This window comes from Lipotes vexillifer, unplaced genomic scaffold, assembly GCF_000442215.2.
Source record: "Lipotes vexillifer unplaced genomic scaffold, Lipotes_vexillifer_v1.1 scaffold890, whole genome shotgun sequence".
In the NCBI taxonomy this organism is placed as follows: domain Eukaryota; kingdom Metazoa; phylum Chordata; class Mammalia; order Artiodactyla; family Lipotidae; genus Lipotes; species Lipotes vexillifer.
Genome location: NW_006776053.1, coordinates 1,448,306 through 1,470,486, shown reverse-complemented (window position 1 = coordinate 1,470,486; position 22,181 = coordinate 1,448,306). Strand labels below are relative to the sequence as shown.

At 51.5% G+C, this 22,181-nt stretch overlaps 1 protein-coding gene across 1 annotated transcript; it reads right to left on the bottom strand.

The window, feature by feature from the left end:
• Window positions 1-64: 64 nt before the first annotated feature.
• On the bottom strand, window positions 65-4,149 carry WDR38 (WD repeat domain 38). The gene is given in 13 exon segments (XM_007450258.1): window positions 65-139; window positions 232-279; window positions 696-747; window positions 749-784; window positions 786-829; window positions 958-1,101; window positions 1,308-1,353; window positions 1,355-1,386; window positions 1,738-1,832; window positions 1,937-2,053; window positions 3,097-3,208; window positions 4,083-4,116; window positions 4,118-4,149. Coding segments are annotated over 13 exon segments (867 nt in total).
• Between the last annotated feature and the right edge of the window lie 18,032 nt (window positions 4,150-22,181).

Here is a 22,181-nt window from a genome sequence, read left to right as displayed (position 1 = left end):
GCCATAGGTAGTGATGTTCTGTTTGAGCAGCTCTGGGTGATTTGCAGTGAACCTGGAATTTTGCCTAAGCAGCAGCTCCAGACACTAAGAGTTTCCCATCTGGGGTAAAGGCACAGGCGTGGGCCACATCCAGGACTCCCTGCCAAAAGCATGGTATGGGGCTCTGTGGGTGCGGGCCTCCCCTAGCAGGCCTTCCTCTGCACCCTTGTTTGCTGTAGCCACAGACCTTACCTTCAGGGTCTCAATGCACTTTCCTGTATTCTAGTCCCAGACTTTGACCTGGAAATCAAAACAAGCTGGGGGGTAGGCAAGTCTCATAGGCAAGTCTGGCATCTTTGACAAAATCACCCTGGGGTGAGTCTTAGCCAACATGTTAACTTCTTGATCTGGGTTTTGTTGTCTGTGAGGTGTGTTTAACAAGGGCTACATAATAGCTGATGGAGAAATTCAGTGCAATACTTTCCTTTCCCCTGAACCTGAGTCAGAAATGTCAGTGCCACTAACATTTGGGCCCGTGCAGACCTTAGTGCCAGGCATTTGGTAAGGAAGTGGTTGGCACCTGGGTCCTGCCCTTGGTAGCCTATTTAGGGCAGATAGGGATGTGGACATTTCCGGACATGGGGTGCTGAGGGCTCCGGTAGGGAGGATGTGGGGTAGGAGTTTGCAGGAAGGAAGGCCTGATGGGGTGGGGTTACCATGTGAGAGTAGCCAGTGCTGGCCACCTGCAGCCCATTAGGGGAGAACGCTGCTCTTCACCCAGGTGATGTGGCCCTTGAGCTGGACAGGTGGGCTTCCAGATGTGGATAGTCCTGTCCCAGGAGCCGGACTCCTGGACAGCAGACAGCTCTAAGCATAGAGGTTTGGGGCCTGCATACTCTGCCCCCAAAATGGCCTGTGACCCTCAAAAGAGTTGTAGTCAGCAAGGGGCCACCCTGGAACCTAGGCAGCCCAGCCCACCAATAGGCCAGATGCTGAGTAGCACAGGCAGCTGATGTTGCCACTGTGGCCCTCCAGCTCCTGGTGGAAGATCACTGGAGTCCCCGCCCGAAGGTCCCACATGCAGTCCCACATGCAGATGGTGGAATCCCAAGAGCCAGTGGCCTGCAGACAGCTGCCATAAGCATGGCGCCTCCCGGTTCCTCGACTGGCTAGGCTCACAGAAAGCAGGCACCATCCCACCAAGCCCTGCTGAATCCCCATCTTACAGAGGAGGGGACAGGCTCAGAAGAGCTAAGTCACTGTCAAGGTGTAGAATTCTAACCACTGTTAGGCCACTGAGGTGGGGCCCTGGCAGAGGTGTGGCTCACCAAGCAGTCTGAGCTGGGTACGAAGTCATTGCTTGGGACAGTCTCAGTGTCCCACGAAGTGGCGCAGCACCTGGCCTGACTGGAGGAAAGAGCCCAGAGGCTGCGTGCCAGGTTCTCTGCCTCAGGTGGGTCAGACCCAGGTCCTCCTTGTGGGGCTGCCTGGGTAGTGTGATGCAGCATAGGGGTTAGGGGAGGCTTCCAGGGCCTTGGCAAGAGAGGAGGGTAGTACAGGCAGGGGGAATCTCATGGCAGAGGTCTTGAGGCATGAGAGTGGGGGGAGGGGAACTGGGGAGGTAGCTGCAGCCAGATGCAAGGGAATGGGATGCCAGGTGTGGGGAAGACGAACAACCTTTCCCAGTTGGAAAGTGTGGCCACTGTGGACGGTGTGCATCCCTGGATCCCAGGCCTCACTGGCTGCCCCTACACCTACCTGCACCTCCCAGAGCATCACCTTGTCCCAGCCGCCTGATGCCTGTTGCTTTGAGTCAGGGCTGAAGCTGATGGTCTCCACACTCCGCCGGTGACCTGCAGGCACCGACCAGGCAGCGCGGCAGGGGCGAGGTGGCACAGGACACAGCAGGGTCCGAAAGGGAACCCAGGCCTGGCTGCTTGGCACCCAGCCCACTCACCCTGTAGGACCTGCAGACGCTTGGCTTCTGCTACATCCCACAGGCGGATGGCGCAGTCACAGGAGGTGCCGGCAAAGAGGCAGCCATCGGGGGAGAAGCGGCAGAACCTCACGGGGCCTGGGTGGGCGGCCGTGGTCAAGGAACGGGGCACTGCGCTCCACCTCTGGCCCTTGCAGTCCAATCCCTGCTAATTTCTTCAGTCTCATTGCCTACCGCCTCTCTCCTCACTTCCTTCTAACCCTCACCCTCCAGCCACCTGGAAAATTCCTGGGCTTCCATGCCTTGGTCTGGAATGCCCAACTCAGTTTGCCTATTTGGAAGTCAATACCCAAATCAAATGCAAGCACCTCCCAGAAACTCCTTGACAGCCCAGCGTAGGTTCATTACCCTCTTAGAGCTCCCCAGCCCCTGGACTTTCCCTATTACAACATGAATCAATCTGCCCTATAATTACCAGATTTGTTTTTTCTTGTCTTAATAATCATAAGTTACGTCTACTGAGTTCTTACTGGGTGCCAGGCACTTTGCTTGCGTTATCTCATCCTATAGGGTAACAACTATTATCCCCATTCTGAAGAGGAAATAGGTGCAGAGAAGGTGACATGATTTGAGTTCAATCACAGTCAAAAAAGTGGGTGAACATAGATGAAACTTAAGGACATTATGCTAAGTGAAATCAGCCACCAAAAGAAATAGTGTATGATTCCACTTATACCAGGTATTGTACTTAGTCAAAATGGAGACAGAAGGCAGGACAGTGATTGTCAGGGGCTGGGAAAAAGGAGGAATGGGGAGTTTAATGGGTATCGAGTTTCAGTTTTGCAAGATACGAAGAGACTTCTGGAAGCTAGGTGCACAACAGTGTGAAGGTGCTTTACTGAACTGTACACTTTAAAATGGTTAATAGGGTATTATGTAGATTTTTTAAGTTTTTTTTTTTTTTAAGTGGTAGGATTTGAGTCCAGGTCTGTTAGAATCAGAGGCTCAGGACCCCAGGGACCAGGTCCTGTCTCCTTGCCCTCCCGCCCCTGCCCTGCCCTGCCTGGGCTGTCTTGCATGGATGCTCAGCTCAGATGTCAGAGGTCATTGTGGTAGGCTCTGTAGAAAGCCACAACAGGGCCATAGGCCTCAGTCTTCCCATCTGGGGTGAAGAGCCCCACCTGTGTGTCTCCACAGCAGCCGCCCACTCTGGGTCTCCCATCCATATACACAGCCGTCCTCAGAGGCTGTGAGCAGCTTCTGGCCATCGGGAGAGAAGGCGGAAGGGTTGACCTGCAAGGAGAGCACAAAAGTTCTATCCTGGGGCAAGAAACACCTTTCTGCTCATCCCTAACCCCAGACTCCTGGGCCAGCCATAAATACCGCCCCAGGAGCGGGGTTGGAGCTTGGACTTAAGGCCTCTCTCAACAACCAGAACTCAGGAACCACCCTGCAGGGGAGCCAAGAGCTTGGAGCCCTCTCTGCTGTCCTGTAAGACCAGAGCCTGGGGCTTCCCTGGTGGCACAGTGGTTAAGAATCCTCCTGTCAATGCAGGGCACATGGGTTCGAGCCCTGGTATGGGAAGAGCCCACATGCCACGGAGCAACTAAGACCGTGCACCACAACTACAGAGCGTGCGCTCTAGAGCCCGCGAGCCATAACTACTGAGCCCGCGTGCCACAGCTACTGAAGCCTGCATGCCTAGAGCCCGTGCTCCACAAGAGAAGCCACTACAATGAGAAACCTGCACATTGCAACAAAGAGTAGTACCCGCTGTACGCAACTAAAGAAAACCCGTGCGCAACAACGAAGACCGGACACAGCCAAAAATTAAAAAAAAAAAAAAGACCAGAACCTGAAGCTCAGAGCGAGCCCTCACTGAAGCCAGAGGCTGGAGCCTTCTCTGGAAGCCAAGAGCCCATTCTAGAGCTGAAGCCCAGAACTAGTTCAAAATCTACTCTAAGCCCCGAGTTCCCTCTTAAGCCAGAGTCCAAAGAGCATTGGAATCAGCCAGGAGTTTGAGCCCCCTGTGGAACCAGTGCTTAGAATTCTAGAGCCCATTCTGCAACTGGAGCCCAGAGAACACTCGGGTTCGCACTACACAGAACCAGAAACCACTCTAAAGCCAAGAAGCCTAAGATCTGGGCAGAGATCTACAGGGCCTCACCTCCCCGCGGTGCTGGCCGAAGAATTTCACTCTCCACGGCCAGCGTCCCTGGGGCCCTGCTGTTCATGGGGCCGTGGCCGCCCGCCGCGGCGGCCTGCCTGCCCTACTTAGGACAAAGTGGAGGGGAAGGGGGAAACTGTGTATAAGCGGTCTCCATGGCAATCGGGGCGGGGCGCGCAGCCGCTGTGGGGTCTCTGGGAAACCATAAGAGGAGAGAGCCTGGGAGAGACTGTTGTCAGCCCGGGTGAGATGGGGCAGCAGCACGCTGGACCGCGGATGGCTCCAAGAAGGGACTTTCCTGCCAGTCGACGGCTGCCAGTCGGACCTTGGGCAGCTCTGGCCGCGGGGCGGAGTGTGGCGCACGGTGGCCGCTAGAGGGCACGCCAGCCCCACACAACCGCGCCTGCCTCTGCAGCTGCACCGAACTGGTGCACAGTTTGAGACGATCAATCGTTTCCCCATCTGCACAAAGGGGAGGCTCATCCTTGCCCCCCAGGGTTCCAGGCATGACACAAGGTAGGTGCCCATGAAGGCCCAGTCGGGATCCAAGACCCCTTTTCTCCAGGAGTGGACAGTACTGAGGCTGAAGATCTCCCATGGAGAGGGCTGGAAACGATATTCATATCAGCCCTCCAAGATGTGGATAGCCAGAGGCAGTATGCAAAGCACAGGAAATTAAAAAGTGAGGTCACTGTTAACATTCCTGGCAGCACAAAGTGTGCCATTGGAGGACATGGAGGGAGGCCCCAGGAGCTGTCAAGATCCTTCTTGGGTAGTTCAGCTGAAACCCAGAAAGAACAAGACTTGGTTTCATGTCCATTTTTCAGATGAGGAAACTGAGGCTCCAGGAGGTCGGGGGACTTGCTCAAGGTCACTCAGCCAATAGGAAAAGAATTGGAACCTCATACCATGTCTGACCCTGAGGCCTATATCTGGGACCACCTGCTGTGAATTCCAGGGGCCTCACGGCACATGGAGTCTGGGAAACAGACCCTGAGGGGGCAGATTTGGCCCAGTCATCTAGCACCTCCATGGCAGAGCTGGGGCCAGAATGCAGTCCCCTCCCCACAGTTGGACAGGAGTAGGACTGAGGTACCCCACTCCCCGACTTGCAAGTGGATTCCAGGCTCCCTGGGGATGGGGCTGGGACAGCTGGGCTTTGGGAGCTTCAAACTCAGGTGTTCCCAGTGATGATTCACAGCCCTTCTCCCAGACCTCTTTGCCAGAAATGCTTCTCACGGACATCTGCCGTTCTCCTGCTCTATTTTAGGTCCTAGACAGGCGGGTGAGGGGGCGACAATGGCGGCTTTGAGGCTGCCCCACCCCCATTCTAACTCCCAAAGGGCCCAGGTCACTGAATTGGCTCCCCAGGCCCTCTTCCACTTCTGTCTGCTTAAGCGCCCTGCAGCCCATGCCCCAGCCACCTAGCTGCTCCTGCTTTACCTGAAGTGCCCAGAACCCAGCGCAGCCGATCACTCCCAGAATCCCCTGGATAGACCTTGTCCACCAGGCCCAGCGACCACTCAGCCCGTAGCAGTGTAGCTGGGGTTAAAACGTTTCTTCTTGATCCAGGAGTCTGTGGTTGGAATCATCCACCATGAATTCCAGAGCCCTCAGAAACCAAAACATCATGTCCACCTCTCCTGCTTCATTCTGCCCCTCTCCCCTGCCCCATCTTACGCCCTGAACTTATCCACATGGGCTTTCTTCTATCCCTCCATCTTCACTCCCACACTGGGCCTGTGCACATGGTGTTTCCCACCCTCTTGGCCTGACACTTACCTTGGGATCTAGCTCCCGTATCACTTCCCCTGGATTGGCCTTCCCTTGCCCAGCTCCCAGACTAAGTCAGAGCTCCTTCCCCAGAGATAGGGCGTTAAAGCCACAGTTCTGGGTTAAACCCAGGTTCTGCCAACTACTAGCTCTGCAGCCTCGGGCAAGCTAACTGATCATTCAGTGCCTTGGTTTCCTAATCGCTAAAATGGGAGTGCTGACAGTGGTTGCCTTGTCAAGAGTTGGTGAGATGGTGCCTCTTAATGGTGTGCAGTAAGTGCTCAGAGAATGGTGTGGGCGGTTGGTGACATCCATCTTTGTCACTTTAGCTTAAAATACTTCAAGCTAAAGCTCCGGATGCCCTTTGTCAGGCTCCAAATGCCCTAAGCCATCACCCAAGGGGCCCACAGCCCAGATACACCTCATGATGTAGAGAGGACCTTGTAATCAGGAGCTGTCTGGCTTCATGCCCAGCAGAGGCTGAAGGTATGGCCAACCCTGGGTTTGGGCAGGGGCTGAACCTGCAGGATGTGTACCATTAAGCAAGGGGAAGGAGTGGGGATGGGTGGGTCACAGTTATGGTGGCAGCAGAAGTATTTCACTGGCTCAGGCTCTGCCCGTGGGATGGAGTCACTCAGGTTCTAGCCACTCCAAGAGAGGTTTTGGGGGATATTTTCCACCCTTGACTATCTCTTCATTCTCAGGGAGCCTGCCATATTCTCTCCTCCCTCAGCCCAGACTGCCTGGGGAGGGGGCTCTGTGCTGAACTTGCCCACTCACTCCATCCCCTGCAGGTAGCCCACGGTCCTGGAACCAGCTTCGCCTCTCTTCATTTCCTCAAAGTATCTGTCTTCCCAGGCTCCTTGGTTCCCTCTGAAACTGCTATAGGTACACAGCCATTTTAAAGAGAAAACTAGAGATTCAGAAAGGAAAATGACTTGCTCAAGGTCACACAGCTGGAGAGTAGTAGAGCTGAGATTTAAACCCATGTCCAATAACCCCTAAGCCCCCAGCTCATTCCTTGCACCAGACATCATTCCTTGCACCAGAGACTCTTTCAGTAAAGCTTGGGGAGATTGGGGTATGAGCCTCTGCCCCACCCCCAACACACAGCCCTCACCCCTGTGAATGTGATCTCAGTACCCTGCAGGACAGCCTATCCCATCAGGCTGTTGGAAAGTCCTGGGTGAGTCAGAATCTACCTTACACTAACACAGTAGAAGATGGGCCCAGGCTGTGTCTGCAATTCCACTCTCAGGAACACATTCAGCACTGTTTGTAGTTCTAGAAGGCTGGAAAGAACCTGAATAGTCAAAGACTGTAGAAATAAACGGTTGTACAGTCAAGCAATGAAAGCTACAAAAGTCAGGGAAATGAACAAACTACAGCTCTGCATATCACCATGCAAACATCTGACAAAATGTTCAGCGAAAGGGACTTCCTGGCAGTCCACATGCTCCATCCCTGGTCGGGGAACTAAGATCCCACATCCCACATGCCATGAAGCACAACCAAAAAAAAAAATGTTCAGCAAAAAAGCAACATAGCAGAAGACACTATAAGTATGATCCCCCTCATATAAAAATCAAGACATGCCAAAGGCAATCTTCCGTTTCTCAGGTATACATCCATATGTACTGAAACTATAAAGAAAAGCAAGAATGAGTAACTCCTAAACCTCCAGAGGGGTTAACTGTGGGGAGAGGAAGGAAGGGGATTCAGGGGGCCTTGAAGAGTACTTGCTCCTGGTGATATTTGCGCTTGAAGCTGGGCAGTGGGCACCCAGGTGTTTGTTGGATTATTCTTTAATAACTGGCCTGCCTGTTTGGCCCCTGCCCACCTCTCCTGCCCTCTTCTGGCTTCCTCACCTTCTCCCCCATTCTTTGTCCCCATCACTCCCAGGCCTGAGCAGTTTGGTGGATTACTAGGATGCGGTTTCCAACAGTGCCCCAGGAAGCAGAGAAAACTTTTGTAGCAAGAGAGCAGAGAGGAGAGAGAGGTGGAGAGTCAGATGCCCTGCTTCCTGTCAGCTTTCCAGCTCCCAGCTCCAGTCCCCGAGGCTGCTGTCCTGAAACACACCTGTTTTCTTAGACTCAATTCCTTATTTTGCTGAGTAAGCTCCAGTGGTTTAGGTTATTTGCCACCCCAAGGGCTTTGATCAAAACATCTCTGTAATTTCCACAGCTGGTCCCCTAATGTTTTGCCAGGGGCATCTTTTCTGGGACTCCCCTGCACGCAGGGATCACCTAAGGGTGATCAACACCCTTGAGTCTCAGTCTTTTCTGCACAACCTTGGCCACCCTTATTGGAATGCACTGTATTTGTCATTGTCCCTCCTAAAGTATGAAGGCCAGAACTGGAAACATGCTCTTTGGAGGGACTGACAAGTGCCAAGTTGAAAGGGACTGTCATCTCCAGTTTTCTCCGACTCTAGTAACGGAGCCTGCATTACCAGAGTCATTTGTGTTTTCAACAGCTACATTATTCTGGTGACTCACTGAATTTGCGGTGGGAGCTTTTTCCCATGAACTACTGTCCAGTCAACTCTCCCTCCCTGATCTGGTACTTGCACAATGGATTCTTCGGAAACACGAAAGACCTTACATTACGCTGGTTAAATGTCATCTCTTTGGATCCCATCCAGCAGTCTAGTCTTGAAAGCATTGTAAGTCTGGCTGCCATTGCACAAAGCATTAATTCTGGTGCTGTGGCAGCTGCGAATTTTATGAGTAGGCCTTGTGTATTCTAAATCCAAATTGCGAACATGATGATCAACGGGACGAGGATAAGGGCAGAGCCCTGTGGTCTGTCACCAGAGATTCTCACTTTTTTTGCAGCCATCCACACCCATCACTAATGGTCAGGTTAGAGGAGGACCACTTGCCTTAGAGGTAGATTTGAGTTGAGAGGAGAGCTATGAGCTCCTGCCTCAAGCAGGGGTCTCTGGTTGTAAATGACAGAAACCATCGATGGCCAAAAGGGAACATAGGGGAAGGGGCTGGGTGAAGGGGGAGAAATCAAAGATGGGAAGGACTGTAACACTGCCAGCCAGGGAAGGACAGAAGGCAGGGCAGAGAATCCAGGGTGAAGCCTGGGCACTTCCGGATCTTTGGAGATCATATGATTGGCCCAGCGGGAGTCATGTGCCCACTCCTCAGCCAGGGCAGAGCATCTTGATTGCCCGTCCCAATGAGATCTGGACTTCCACCCCCACCTCCACCCATCCCTGTTAATCAGTGGGGGTCTCTAGGTCAGTTTAAAATCAGCTGTGCACCTGTGGGCTCAGGGACCAGACCTATATTCAAATCTGACTGCATCACCTACCAGCAGTGACCTAGGGCAAGTTACCTAACTGTTCGGTGCTTCCTTTTCCTCATGTTTACAATGAGGATAATTAATACTCATCTTGTAAGGTTTGCTTTGAGGATTGAGTTAATACATGCAAAGTGCTTGGAATAGTATCCTGCATGTAGTAAGTGCTCTGGGTTGGTCAGCTGTTACTAAAGCATTATTACATTGTGAGTCCACATTTTCCCACTGTAGCCCCAAAGATACATAGACGAACTGCCAGGTCTTACAGAAACCCAGGTATTAATATATCTGGATTGGGTGCAGTTGCCCTGTTACTAAAGCAGGGAGGCAAGAGCAATTTGATTTAATTCCCAGTGACCCTTGTTGGCATTTCTGGTCACCACTTCCTTTTCTGAGCGCTCTCAAATCATTACCGAATGATCTGTCCAGAATTTCCTGGCAATTAATAATGGGCTAGCTGGTCCATGACTGGGGGACTCACCCTTTCTAAAACAGTGGGATGATGCTGCTTTCTTCTCTCCTGGCTTCTGGCCTCTGTAGTGTCAGTCACACCTTGCACTCGGGCTCTCTTGGGGTACAATGTGTTAGATCTAGAGACTTGGTCTTATTTACCTTGTTATATTTTTAGTGTGCTTTTTTCTAAGACTTTTTTCCTGTTTGGGTAGCAAAGTGACCCAGGTGCCAGAAGGAACCTGAGATGCTCTGGGGGCCTGACCACCACCCCCCATCGCCAGCGTGGGCTGTGGCCCCATGCCTGTGCTCCAAGCTCTTGTGTTCAGCAACTCTTGCCCACAGGCCCCCTGGGCCTCTCCCATGTTCCAGTGACTCTTAACAGAGAAGGAGAAACCTCTGAGGCCCTGGGACGAGCACCGTGGAGTTCTCGGACACACCACCCTCCCGATGCCAGGCCCAGATGAAGACGGAACATGGTGGGCCAGGTGGATGGCTGGGCAGGGCCTCTGTGACAGGCCCATGCAGCTTGTGGAGTCTGGGCCACAGCCCAGCCATAGAGGACTTTTATGCTATTTCATTTCTTTAGTTTTTTTCTAATTCTTAAAACATCCTGGACACAACAGTGTTAAAGACTAGCCTGAGGACAGGAGAGTCACTCATTGTCCCAAGCCCCCAGTGTTGCAGCCACTGTTATTCTTCGGGTGAGGCCTGTGCCTTCAATTACACCAATTTGGGGTGGCTCATGGCCCCACCTTGATCCCGGGATTGTTGCCGAGATGGAAGGGACAGGCCCAGGTCCTGCAGCTGACACAGGGCATTGAACCTGGGTCTCACTCCTCTGTGCCTCTTCTGGGCCCTGTCACATTTTTTTTTTTAATATTTCTTTTTTTTCTTTTTTTCTTTTTTGACTGTGTCTGTTGGTCTTAGTGAGTTCTTTCATTGCGGCAGGCACGATCTTCGTTGTGGCACGTGGGCTTCTCTCTAGTTGTGACGTGCAGGTTTACTCTTCTCTAGTTGCAGTGTGTAGGCTCCAGGGCACATGGGCTCTGTAGTTTGCGGCACACAGGCTCTCTCCTTGAGGTGAGCGAGCTCAATAATTGTGGCTCGCGGGCTTAGTTGCCCGGCGGCATGTGGGATCTTAGTTCCCCGACCAGGGATCAAACCGCATCCCCTGCATCACAAGGCGGATTCTTTACCACTGGACCACCAGGAAGGTCCCCCCGTCACACTTCTATACAACTTTATTCCTAGCACACAAACCAATGTTTTTAATTTTTTTTTTTTTTTTTTTTTTTTTTTTTGTTCTAGTGATTGGTCTGTTCAAAGGCGATCTGCCCGGACCGGGGCACGAACCCGTGTCCCCTGCATCAGCAGGCGGACTCCCAACCACTGCGCCACCAGGGAAGCCCTTTAATTTTTTTAAAATGTTTTAAATTACATGCCGGCTGCCATATATACACACACATATATATATATATATATATATATATATATATATATATAACTAAAAAATAACACAAGTGTCCACTCACTACCTACTGCCTCCAGCGTCACTCCTTAAAGGGAATGGCTGTGAATAGTTTGGGGGTGGGTGTCCTTCTAGTGACTTCTCCTTTGAGCCCTGTTTTCCCTCTGTAAAGTGGAGACAGTTATGCTTGGTCCAAGGGGCTCTGTGAAGGGAGGTGTTGCCCAGTTAAATGAGGCAAAGTAAACAGAACGCCTGGCCTGGGCTCTTGCATGTAATAGGTGCTCAGGAAATGGCTGCTTATTTCTCAGTGGTTACCAATAACTTCTTGTGTGATTGTGCCCCTTCAAGCCTCAATCACCCCCTCTGTCTCCCCACATTGCAGCCTGGGGTCAAACCCCACTTACTGCCCTCTCACTGGATCCAGAAGAAATTAGTCCCAGCCCAACAAAATTCAGGGGAGAGGTAGAGGAAGGGATGAAACTCCCAGCACTTGATGGCCTACTTGGGGCGACTGATCTCAATCAATCTTCAGAATGGGGTACAGTCCCATTTTTTGCAGATGAGGAGACGAGGGTTGGAGTGGGGAAGTAACTTGCCCAAGACCACGTGATTGGTGGACGGTAGAACCAGAATGGATGCCAGGCCTGGGTCCTGAACCCAAGTCCCTTCTGCTGAGCCACACTGACTGCAAGCCAGTGATTCATAGCTGTGCTCAGGATGGCCCCAGAGGAGGTCTTGGAGATGCTTTTCGAATGAATGAATAGGTGAATGAATGAATCAATGGCTACATTATATATATCATATATACTCTCCATCAGTACAGCTTTGGTTTTCCGTTCACAGCCCTCATTTCATGTGATTTTTTTACAATTACCCTATCTGCTGGGAAGCCTCACCTCCATTGCACAGATGGGGAAATAGTGTTGTGTTTTTTTTGCCCCAGTCCTTAGCCTTAGCATGAGAAGGAGACAGAGCTGGAACTCAAGCCCAAGCTGTCTGAAGTCAGAGGCCGTGTGAGCTGTTTCCACTGGCCCCACTGCCCTCTCCACGGCTCCAGGGCCAGCTCTGGGGGGCTCCTGAGGCTAGCATGGGGCAGGCCTAAACTAAGGGCTTGGTAGATGCTGAAGCACTAGGTGCTTGCATGGATGCCCAGGAAAAAGGCCTGCAGGATTTGTTTGCTCAGGACCAAATTAATGGTGAGGCTTTGAGACACTTGCCCAAGTCCTCCTGGATGCCCATCCCTAACCCCGCAGGGTTCAGCCTCCCCTGGGCCCTGCACAGAGAGGATCCAGATGAAGTTGGTGCCCAGCTCCTTGGTCTCCCTGTGTCTATCCCGGCTCTGGGGGAGAAGAGCTGGAGAGAAGGGTGAGGCTGGCTCAGGCTCTGGGGCATCTGTGAAGGTAGTAGACCAAGGTCAGCATCCAGTGGACCTATTTCCACCTCCTGGGGTTTTGGGGGGACATGCCCCTACCCTGGGAAGTAGCTCAGGAAGGCAGATCATCTGCGAGTGGAGCCCTGAGAGGTGGAACACACAGCACCCAGGCTGGGCAACCCAACAGCATCGGCAGGACAGCCATAGCCACGGTTCTGCTCACTGAGTTAGACTAAACCCTGTCCTACCTCTTTGAGTCCACCCAGTGAGATCTGGCCTGATGCTTTACCCAGAGGACTGAAGGGCAAGAGCCTCAGGATGGGTGGTGGCTCCTATCCTCTGTCCCCTGGTCCCCTGGGCTGGTGGCCCACCTTGGGCCCTAAAATGAGGGTCTTAGAATCCTCCTCCACACTGGAGCTGGGAACAGTGGGCTTCGCCTCAGGGCAGGAAGGGGGAGGGGCATGCTCCCCGCCTCTTCCTCTCCCCTTTCCTTCCTTCCTTCTTTGTTTCTGTCCTCCACCCCCATTGCCTTCCTCTCACCTAGATCCCTCCCTCTGGCTCTTGCTGAACCCTGCCCCTCAACCCCTCTGAGCCTGCTCCTGAGCTTTGCCGGGCCCAAGAAGCTCAGGGAGGAGGGATTGGCCTGCTTTGGGCAGCGAGGGACATCTTCTGGGCCGAGACTGTAGGCTTCTAGGCCTCTGGAGTTAAGGAGGTATCTGCCAGCTGCAAAACAGGGAGAGGATCTGGGAGGCAGGAATGGGGTGTGGGGGGCACTGGGCAACTGGGGGGACATCCACAGGAACAGGAATGAGAAGCTGAGGAGAGGTGCAGGAAATGCACCTCGAGTGCCAGACTAAGGGGCTTGGAACACATTGCCAGGCCAGTGGTTCTCAAAGTAGATGTTATGGAACCCAGAGGGTGTAAGAAGGAGCCTCAGAACTCCTTCAGGGGGTGAAATGTCATGAAGAGGAGACCCAGGGATGGACCCAGGGCCCCTGGCCCCACTCCAGCCAGAATGACTCTAATTTCACAATATTTGTGGACTGCGCTTGGGGAGCAGTGAGAGGCATTCAGCAGAGACAAGGGGGTGGACCACACTGGGCTTTAGGAAGTGAGTGCTGGCTACCCAAGAGGAAGAACTGAACTCTGGGAGTCACATGGCCCACAGGCCTCCTGACCTTTTCTCCTCAGGCCACCAGTAGGTAATTATAATAATAATAACCCAATCATCACAATGCCAGCAGGCACCACGCTACGCACACCGCACACCCACACCGTGTTACTTCATCACATAGGGTGAATGTGTGTGCACATGGGGAACTCGAGGGCCTGGGAGAGGAAGAGACTCAAAGCCTGGATTACCAGCCAGCTTCAGGGGCAGAGTCAGGATGCAGACCCAGGGTCTGGCATACCCCGGAGTGCCTGCCCCCCAGGCAGCCCAGAGCAGGTGTGGAGCAGCTGAGCCCAGCTGGAGCCTCCTGCAGCTGCAGCCCCTTCTACCCACCTGCCCTGCCAACTGTCTCAGCCACACCTGGCAACCACATGCCCTGTGGAAATCTGACCAGCCTTGTGCTGCCCTCCAAGAAGACAGCTGGTACATGGGGGTTGGGAGACAGGGGTGGAGTGGGAAATGGAGCTCTGGCCAGAAAGCAGGAGCAGCTCTGGCAGGGCAGGGAGAGACTAGCAGCCTCCATTTGCTGTGTGACCTTGGGCTCCTTGCCGGGCCCCTCTGGGCTAGGTCTGCTCTTGGCCACTGGGAGCTGGAGCTCCAGGATTAACTATAGGCAACTTGTGGCTTCCTGGGCTCACCTGCTCATGCCAGGAACAGCGCACTGGCGCCCACAGGGCCACTGAGTCCTTCACCCCATGGCCAGAGTGCTGGGGGCTGACCTTCAGTGTGATCCCAGGCCAGTGTCTTGGCTTCCTCATCAATAGGTTGAGAGGGTTGGTGGCTGGCAGGCCCTGCAGGCAGCACTTCCCTCCTCCACCTAGGGGCTGGTCACAGCAGCCGCGACCCCCGCCCCCCCAGCCTGCTCCCCCAAGGCCCCAACCTTCCTCAATGGCCATTTTGTGTCTTGCCAGAGGACTGCTGTTTGCTCAGCTGCCCCTGCCCCTGAGACCTCACGATAATGGAATCCTGTCAGCCCTGGGGCTAGGGGGTGAGAAGCCCTCTCCTTCAGTCTGTCTGGGGCATTGTCCTTCCCTTCCTGTCTGGGTCGGGTGGGAGGCATTTGCAGTCATTTCCTCTCAGACTTGTTTCCCTTTCTAGCCTTTCCAGAAGCTCAGGCCTGAATCCCAGCCTCCAGTCACCTCCAGCCGTGCATTCCCATGCAAGTCCCAGCGGCCCTCCCTCAGTTTCCCACTCTGTAAAGTCTTAACACCCAGTTAGACCGGGGCTCAAATCCCCAGTTCAAATCCTATCACTTACTGGCTTTATGCCATAAGCCTCAGTTTCCTCATCTGAAAAACAGGAGTATATCCTCCCAGCCTCACAGGTAATTACAATCATGGGATCTGACAACCCTGGGCTGCTTTATAGCTGAGTGACTTTGGGTGAGTCACTTGACCTCTTCAAGCTTCAGCTTGGTCCTCTATGGAATGGGGACCTGCCACAGAAGTTCCTGGTGAGAAATCAGGAGAGAGCACACAGACCTGGCACACACTAGGTGCTCAATAAGTGCTGGCTTTGAAAAACCACTCAGGAATAATGGGGTCAGACATCCCATTGTCCCCACAAACAAAACTGATGAGGTTCCTAGGCAGGTTCCCCTCCCCCAGGCCCCAAGTGGGTCTCTCCACCTTTGCCCATTTTTAAGGTTTTCGTAATGATTTTATGTTTGAAGTGTGTTTCGTAATTTCCAGATGTGTGGGGATTTTCTAGTTATCCTTTATGTAATTGATTTCTAGATTGAGTGCATACTCAGAATGATCTCAGTCCCTCACTTTGTGGCCCAGTATGTGGTCATTTTTTTGCAGATGTTGCATTGTCCTTGCAAAAGCAGTGCCTTCTGGAAGTGTGGCTGCTGCATTCCAGATGGTTCCATTAGGTCAGGTTTCTTAATCTTGTTTAATCTTCCAGATTCTCACTGATTTTTTTTTCCCTGCCTTTTCTATAAATTACTGAGGAAAATATGTTACAATCTCCCGTTATGACTGTGAAGTTTGTCTTGTCTCTCCTTGTATTTCTTCTACTACTTGTGTTATATATTTTGAAGTTACTTTATTAGGTGCATATAGTTTTTAAATTGCTAATTTTATGGACAAATCAAACCTCTTGTCATTATAAAATGTCATTATTTCTAGTAGTGATTTTGGCCTTCAAGTGTGTTTTGTCTGCTGTTGATATAGCTATGCCAGTTTTCTTTTGGTTGTCATTTTCATGGTGTATCTTTATTTTTGACCTTGCTATATCCTTTGTTTTTAAAGGTGACTCTTAGTTGGATCATCTAGTCCATTCACACTTAATGTAATTCCTGAGTTACTTGGGTATTTAAATCCACGTTCTTCTTTTGTGCCTTCTATTTTTCTTGTTTTGTTATACATTTCCTTTTCTCTCCTTTCTTATCTTACTCCGATTACCTATTTTTCCTTCTAATCATTTGGAAAGTTTGCACTTTTAGTGGTTGCCCTAAAAATTACAGCCCGTGCTCTTAACTTTTTGAAATCTGAAGTCTTTCCCCACATATCCATCACCTAGGTTGGTAATGACTGTATAGCCCATTTATGTTGACACTTACTCCTGCTCTCCAGTTATTTTGAAATTCCCCTCTCAACCAAGTATTTATTTTGAACAATAAGGCTCACAGAAAATGTCCAGGTAGGGCTTCCCTGGTGGCGCAGTGATTGAGAGCCCGCCTGCCGATGCAGGGGACTCGGGTTCGTGCCCTGGTCCGGGAAGATCCCACATGCCGCGGGGCGGCTGGGCCCGTGAGCCATGACCGCTGAGCCTGCGCATCCAGAGGCCGTGCTCCGCAACGGGAGAGGCCACAACAGTGAGAGGCCCGCGTACTGCAAAAAAAAAAAAGAAAATGTCCAGGTATATTCAATGAATATCCATTTATCTTCCACCTAGAATCACCATTAGCTAAGCTCTGGTTACATTTGTTTCATCTATCTATGCTGTCTTTCTGAGTCTTTGCATAATCAGTTGTAAACTTGTCACTGTTTTTAATAACTTTTTTTTTAAATGCTTTATCTACCTAGGATGATATGGTCTCAGAAAATCTCATTTTTTTTCAAAGTGAAAATTATTTACTTTTTTTTGTGATTATAAAAGTTATCCATGTACAATTAAAAAAATACTAGACAGTAAGAAAGATATAAAGAAAAAAGTAAAAATCACCTGAAATCCTACTCCCTAAAGATGTTAGCATAGACATATATGTGGACAAGGACCCTATTTCCCACTTTCCCAGTTGTATCTATGGGATCTGGGCTGCTTGTTCACCTCTTTGGACCTCAGTTTCCCTGGATATGAATTGGGGATGTGATGGTCAGTCTTATGTGTCAACTTGGCTAGGCTGTAATACCAAATTCTAATCTAGTTATGGCTTTGAAGGTGTGCTGTAGATGTGGTTAACACTGACTTCTACAATTAGTTGACTTTAAGTCACTGAAGATTATCCTCAATGACGTCGGTGTTCCTCCTCCAATCAGTTGAAGGTCTTAAGAGCAAAATACGTTTCTAGAGAAGAAATTCTGCCTCAAAACTGCAACATCAAATTCTACCTGAGTTACCAGCCTGCCAGCCTGCCCAACGAATTTCAATTGCATGAACAAATTCCTTAAAAAGATACAGATATAGGGCTTCCCTGGTGGCACAGTGGTTAAGAATCTGCCTGCCAGTGCAAGGGACATGGGTTCGAGCCCTGGCCTGGGAAGATCCCGTATGCCGCGGAGCAACTAAGCCTGTGCGCTACAACTACTGAGCCTGAGCTCTAGAGCCCACAAGCCACAACTACTGAGCCCACGTGCCACAACTACTGAAACCTGCGTGCCTAGAGCCCGTGCTCCACAACGAGAAGCCATGACAATGAGAAGCCCGCGCACCACAGTGAAGAGTAGCCCCCACTCACCACAACTAAAGAAAGCTTGTGCACAGCAACGAAGGCCCAACACAGCCCAAAATAAATAAATAAATAAATAAATAAATAAATTTATATTAAAAAAAGATACAGATATAGACACAGATATAGATATAGACACAGATATAAATATAGACATAGGCATAAGCATAGACATAGATATAGATTATCCTATTGGTTCTGTTTCTCCGAAGAACCACGACTGATACAGGGGGTAATATTTGTTATCCATGATCCCATCTAGGGGAGGCAGGGCAGGGCTCATCTCAGCTGTTGGAAAACTATCCAAGGTCACCTGAGAGAGGCAGAGCTCAGGCCTATAAACACCTAAACCAGTGCTCTTTCCACAAAGACAGTGTGGTTCCTGCATAAGGAACAGCTAGTATCAGTCTGCCCTTGTTGGACCCTCCACTGCGTGATGCTGGGTGAGATATGGGATGTCTCTGAGCCTAGGAATGGGATCATGGAGCCCACCTCACAGGGTCATTGTTCATTTTCTTTTTTAAATAAATAAATAAATAAATAATTTTTGGCTGCGTTGGGTCGTTGTTGCTGCGTGTGGGCTTTCTCTAGTTGCGGCGAGCGGGGGCTACTCTTCGTTGCGGTGCACGGGCTTCTCATTGCAGTGGCTTCTCTTGTTGCGGAGCACGGGCTCTAGGTGTGCGGGCTTCAGCAGTTGTGGCACATGCGCTCTAGAGCGCAGGCTCAGTAGTTATGGCGCACCAGGTTTAGTTGCTCCATGGCATGTGGAATTTTCCCAGACCAGGGCTTGAAACTGTGTCTCCTGCACTGGCAGGCGGATTCTTAACCAGTGTGCCACCAGGGAAGCCCCCATTGTTCATTCTCAATGCAAGCGAGAGCTTAGTTCAGTGCGTGGCACACAGAAAGTGCAAAACTATTGTTGTTATTAATAAAAGTCTACAAAATGCATCCCCCCAGAGGACAGAGTCTGACTGTGTGCCAAGCCCCAACAGGGCTCCTGTGACTGGAGGTCATGGTCTCAGAGCTGGGAGGGCAGTGAGGCTACAGGCAGAACTCCCAGCACAGAGAGACCCACAGCTTAGGCCCTAGGGAGGAAGGTGTGCTGATCCTGACCCACTGTGGGGAGAAAGGGCCCTGGTCGAGTCTCAGGTAGTAGTTTGCAGGGCATGGGGAGTGTACAGAAGGCACTTGGAGGACAGCCTCACCCACAGGGCCCCTCTTCAGTGCCCACTGGCCTCACGACCAGTCCCACAACTAGGCTGGGAAATCTGCTTCCCCATTTAGGACCCGAGGGAAACCATCCAGGTCTCAGCCTGCCGAGGGAGCAGCAGAGGGAAGCCCAAGATACTGTAACGCCAGGCTTGAGGGTCCTGCACCCTCTGCCACCCGCCTGTGGGCTGTCTCAGATGCAGTCAGGTGGATCAGTCACTAGCTTCTCCCCACACCTGACCAGGCTTCCAGGTTGTATTAACAACCCTGTAACTAAGTCCCTACCATGCCAGTACAATGGAGCACACAAGTGTGCCTTGAGTCATTCAGTGCATCATTGGCCCCACTTAACAGATGAGGAAGTGCAGCTCAGAGGGGCAGGGACCTGCCTGAGCTTGTGGCCAGATTGGAACCATGCCCCCCCTCCCACCCACAGGCTCAGATTCCAGGCTGCCACACCCCACCCCACCCTTGGCCTTGGCAGTCTGCCCTCCTAGTCCAGTCCCTCAAGCTTACAACCAACATCCTCCCAGCCCATTCCACTCCCAGAATTCCCTGCTGCCAGCTTCCAGCCTCAGCGTCCAAACAAGATGCTTTCCAGCCCCTCCGTGGTTCCGTGTCCCGTGCCCATCCCGTGCCACTCACCAAGGCATTTACAGTGCCCCGGGGCTGCTGGCCACCCTTGCTCTAGAAACTGTTAAATGGTATGGCTTTGCCTCTCTTCTCACTAATTTAATCCTTAAACCTTCTCAGGCAACTTTTCCAGAGTGTGAGCCTCCCAGAAGGGCTTTGGGATAATAAATATAATTGCTAACAATTCGTCGAACATTCACTAATTGCCAGGTACTGTGCTGTTTTCCTCACATCATCTCATCTAATCTGCTCATCAGTGCTCTGAGGTAGGGTCTAGTATTATTCCCATTTTACAGGTGGGGAAACTGAGCCTCAGGGAGGTGAAAGGGCACTGCTCAAAGACACAGTAACAGTAATATCCCACATTTACTGGGCACTTAGTCTGTGTCAGACACTGTTCCAAGGGCTTTATACATACTGTGTCATTTAATGCTCTCCACAGCAGCCTGTGAGGTCAGAACCATTCTAATCCTCATGTGAGAGGTAAGGAAATTAAAGTGCACAGGGCAATGAGTTGCCCATGGCCACATGGCTGGGAAGTGGTCGAGACTGGGTTCTAATCCAGGGTCTGGCTCCACAGCCCACACTCAAGTCTTGTGGACTTTTAGGAGGTAGAGGTGGGATTTGAACCCAGGACCTACTGCATGCAGGCCCCAGTTCTCCCTTAGCCTCCCCTGGGAGGCAAGGAATCATCCAAAGCCAGGCCTCAGACCATGGGACGGCTCCTAGCACATCAGGGCAAAAACCACAGCTCGGAAGCAGCCTAACTCCCAGGCAGGCTCAAAGCTCAGCCGAGTCCAAGGAAATGGCTTTGGCCGGGGCCTCTAATGTGGTGGGGGACCCCCCAAGGGCCGGTCTGGGGCAGGGCCTGGACTCCCCAGATGGCCTGGGAATTGGCAGGCATTCATGCCGACTGAGAGCTTTGCAGTAATTACTATTTCCTGCCTCCAAGGGCTTCCAAGTTCTTACACTTAAATATTTTTAGCAGATGAGCCTTGCAACCTTCTTAAAAAATATTCTTAAACACAAAATTCAGAAATATATATTCAGAGATGACTTCTCTTTATGTAATCTCCATGCTCTCTAGAAGTGACTAACAAAGTCCAATGTTGATCGCCCAGGCCCCCTTTGAGAGAAAACTTAATGAAATGTGCCATCAGAACAGTTAGAGCAAGGGCTCCAGCGTGAGACAGGCCTATCCCACCAGCTGTGTGTCCCCAGACAAGTCACTTCACCTCTCTGAGCCTGGGGAGACATGCAATACCTGGGTAGCAGGTGCTCTTATTATCACCAGGAGTGAAAGAGATGCCTAATAACCCAGTGTGCCCAAGTAAACTGCATCTTGGGCTGGGCCATCTGCAAGGTGATGAGCCGTATCCTGGTGACCAGACTGTTTTCCTGGAAGAATGGGTGCCCTTGGCCCTATCTGGGCCTGGGCCTTAGCTGGGCCTCCCTTCCTTCCACTTCTTCACACTGAGGCAATGCCCAGCTGGCAGTACCCCACCCAGGCTGCGCATGGGCGGGGTATGACAGCATCTGTCACCATGGCATGGAGCTGGCAAGCCTGAAGCACTGGTGGAGCCATTGCAGGTCCTGGGGCCAGGGTCCTTGGAGCTCAAGAGGCCGGAGATGGGACGTGGTGGAGGCTGGCACGGGGCCCACATCTTCTCCCCAGCACCTACCTTATCTCAGTGATGGTAGCTCTTTCCACCTCTTGTGTCAGCCAGAATCCAGGGGTTGTCCTCTCTGTCCCTTGGCTCTCACATCTAGGCATCCCCCAAGTCTCTCCAATCTATGGCTGGACTCTGCAATTGTTCGCTCAGGTGGCCATGACAGCTCGACAGCTCAGGCTGGGGAGCGTGAACAACAGAATCTATTTTCTCACTGTCTGGAGACTGGAAGTCTGAGATCAAGGTGTCACAGGTTTGATTCCTTCTGAGGCTTCTCTCCTTGGCTTGTAGGTAGCTGCCTTCTCCCTGTGTTGTTACATGGTCCCCCCGTGTTCTTGTCTTGTCCTAATCTCTTCTTATGGGGACACCAGTGGATATTGGGTTAGGGCCCATTCTAATGACCTCATTTTACTTAATGACCTTTAAAGGCCCTATCCCCCAGTACAGTCACCTTCTGAGGCACTGGGAATTAAGACTTCAACATCTGAATTTTGAGGGGACAAAATTCAGCCCCAACAGACTGTCTTGAATCCTCCACTTTCCCTGTGCTCACAGCCCCTGCGAGGCCCAGCCACACCACTGTGCTCTGACTACTGTGTTGACTCTCTCTACTCACCCTCCAGCCCACCCTCCCACTGCAGGCACCCTGATCTGATCATGTCATTCTCCTGTTGAAAACTCGCCCTGGCCCCCACCAGCTTCCCCAGTCTCAGTTCAGTCTTACCGCCCCCATGACCAATACCCATCACACCAAAACCAGGAGCTAGCAATTTACAAAGGCTACCCTGCCTAGGGAATCTCCCTGGGGACAGGCACCAGATCTGATCCATCTGATTCCCCACACTCGGGATGGACCAGGCACAGAAGCAGACACCAGTGAACAGATGAGTGAATGAACAAATGAGTGAATGAACACTTCATCACATACAAGTTATTAATCTGGGCATTTCTTTGAGAATAGATTCCAATTCTTTATCATAAGAGCCAGATGTTTCGAATCTCCCAAATTCCTGCTTTTGGAGAAAAAGAAAAGTAAAACACAAACACCTGTATAATTTTCTCATGGAAATTTACCTTTTTGCCTCACTTTTATTCCTGAGCCCACCACAGCCTTTGGGCCTTTGTAACAAATTCATACCTATC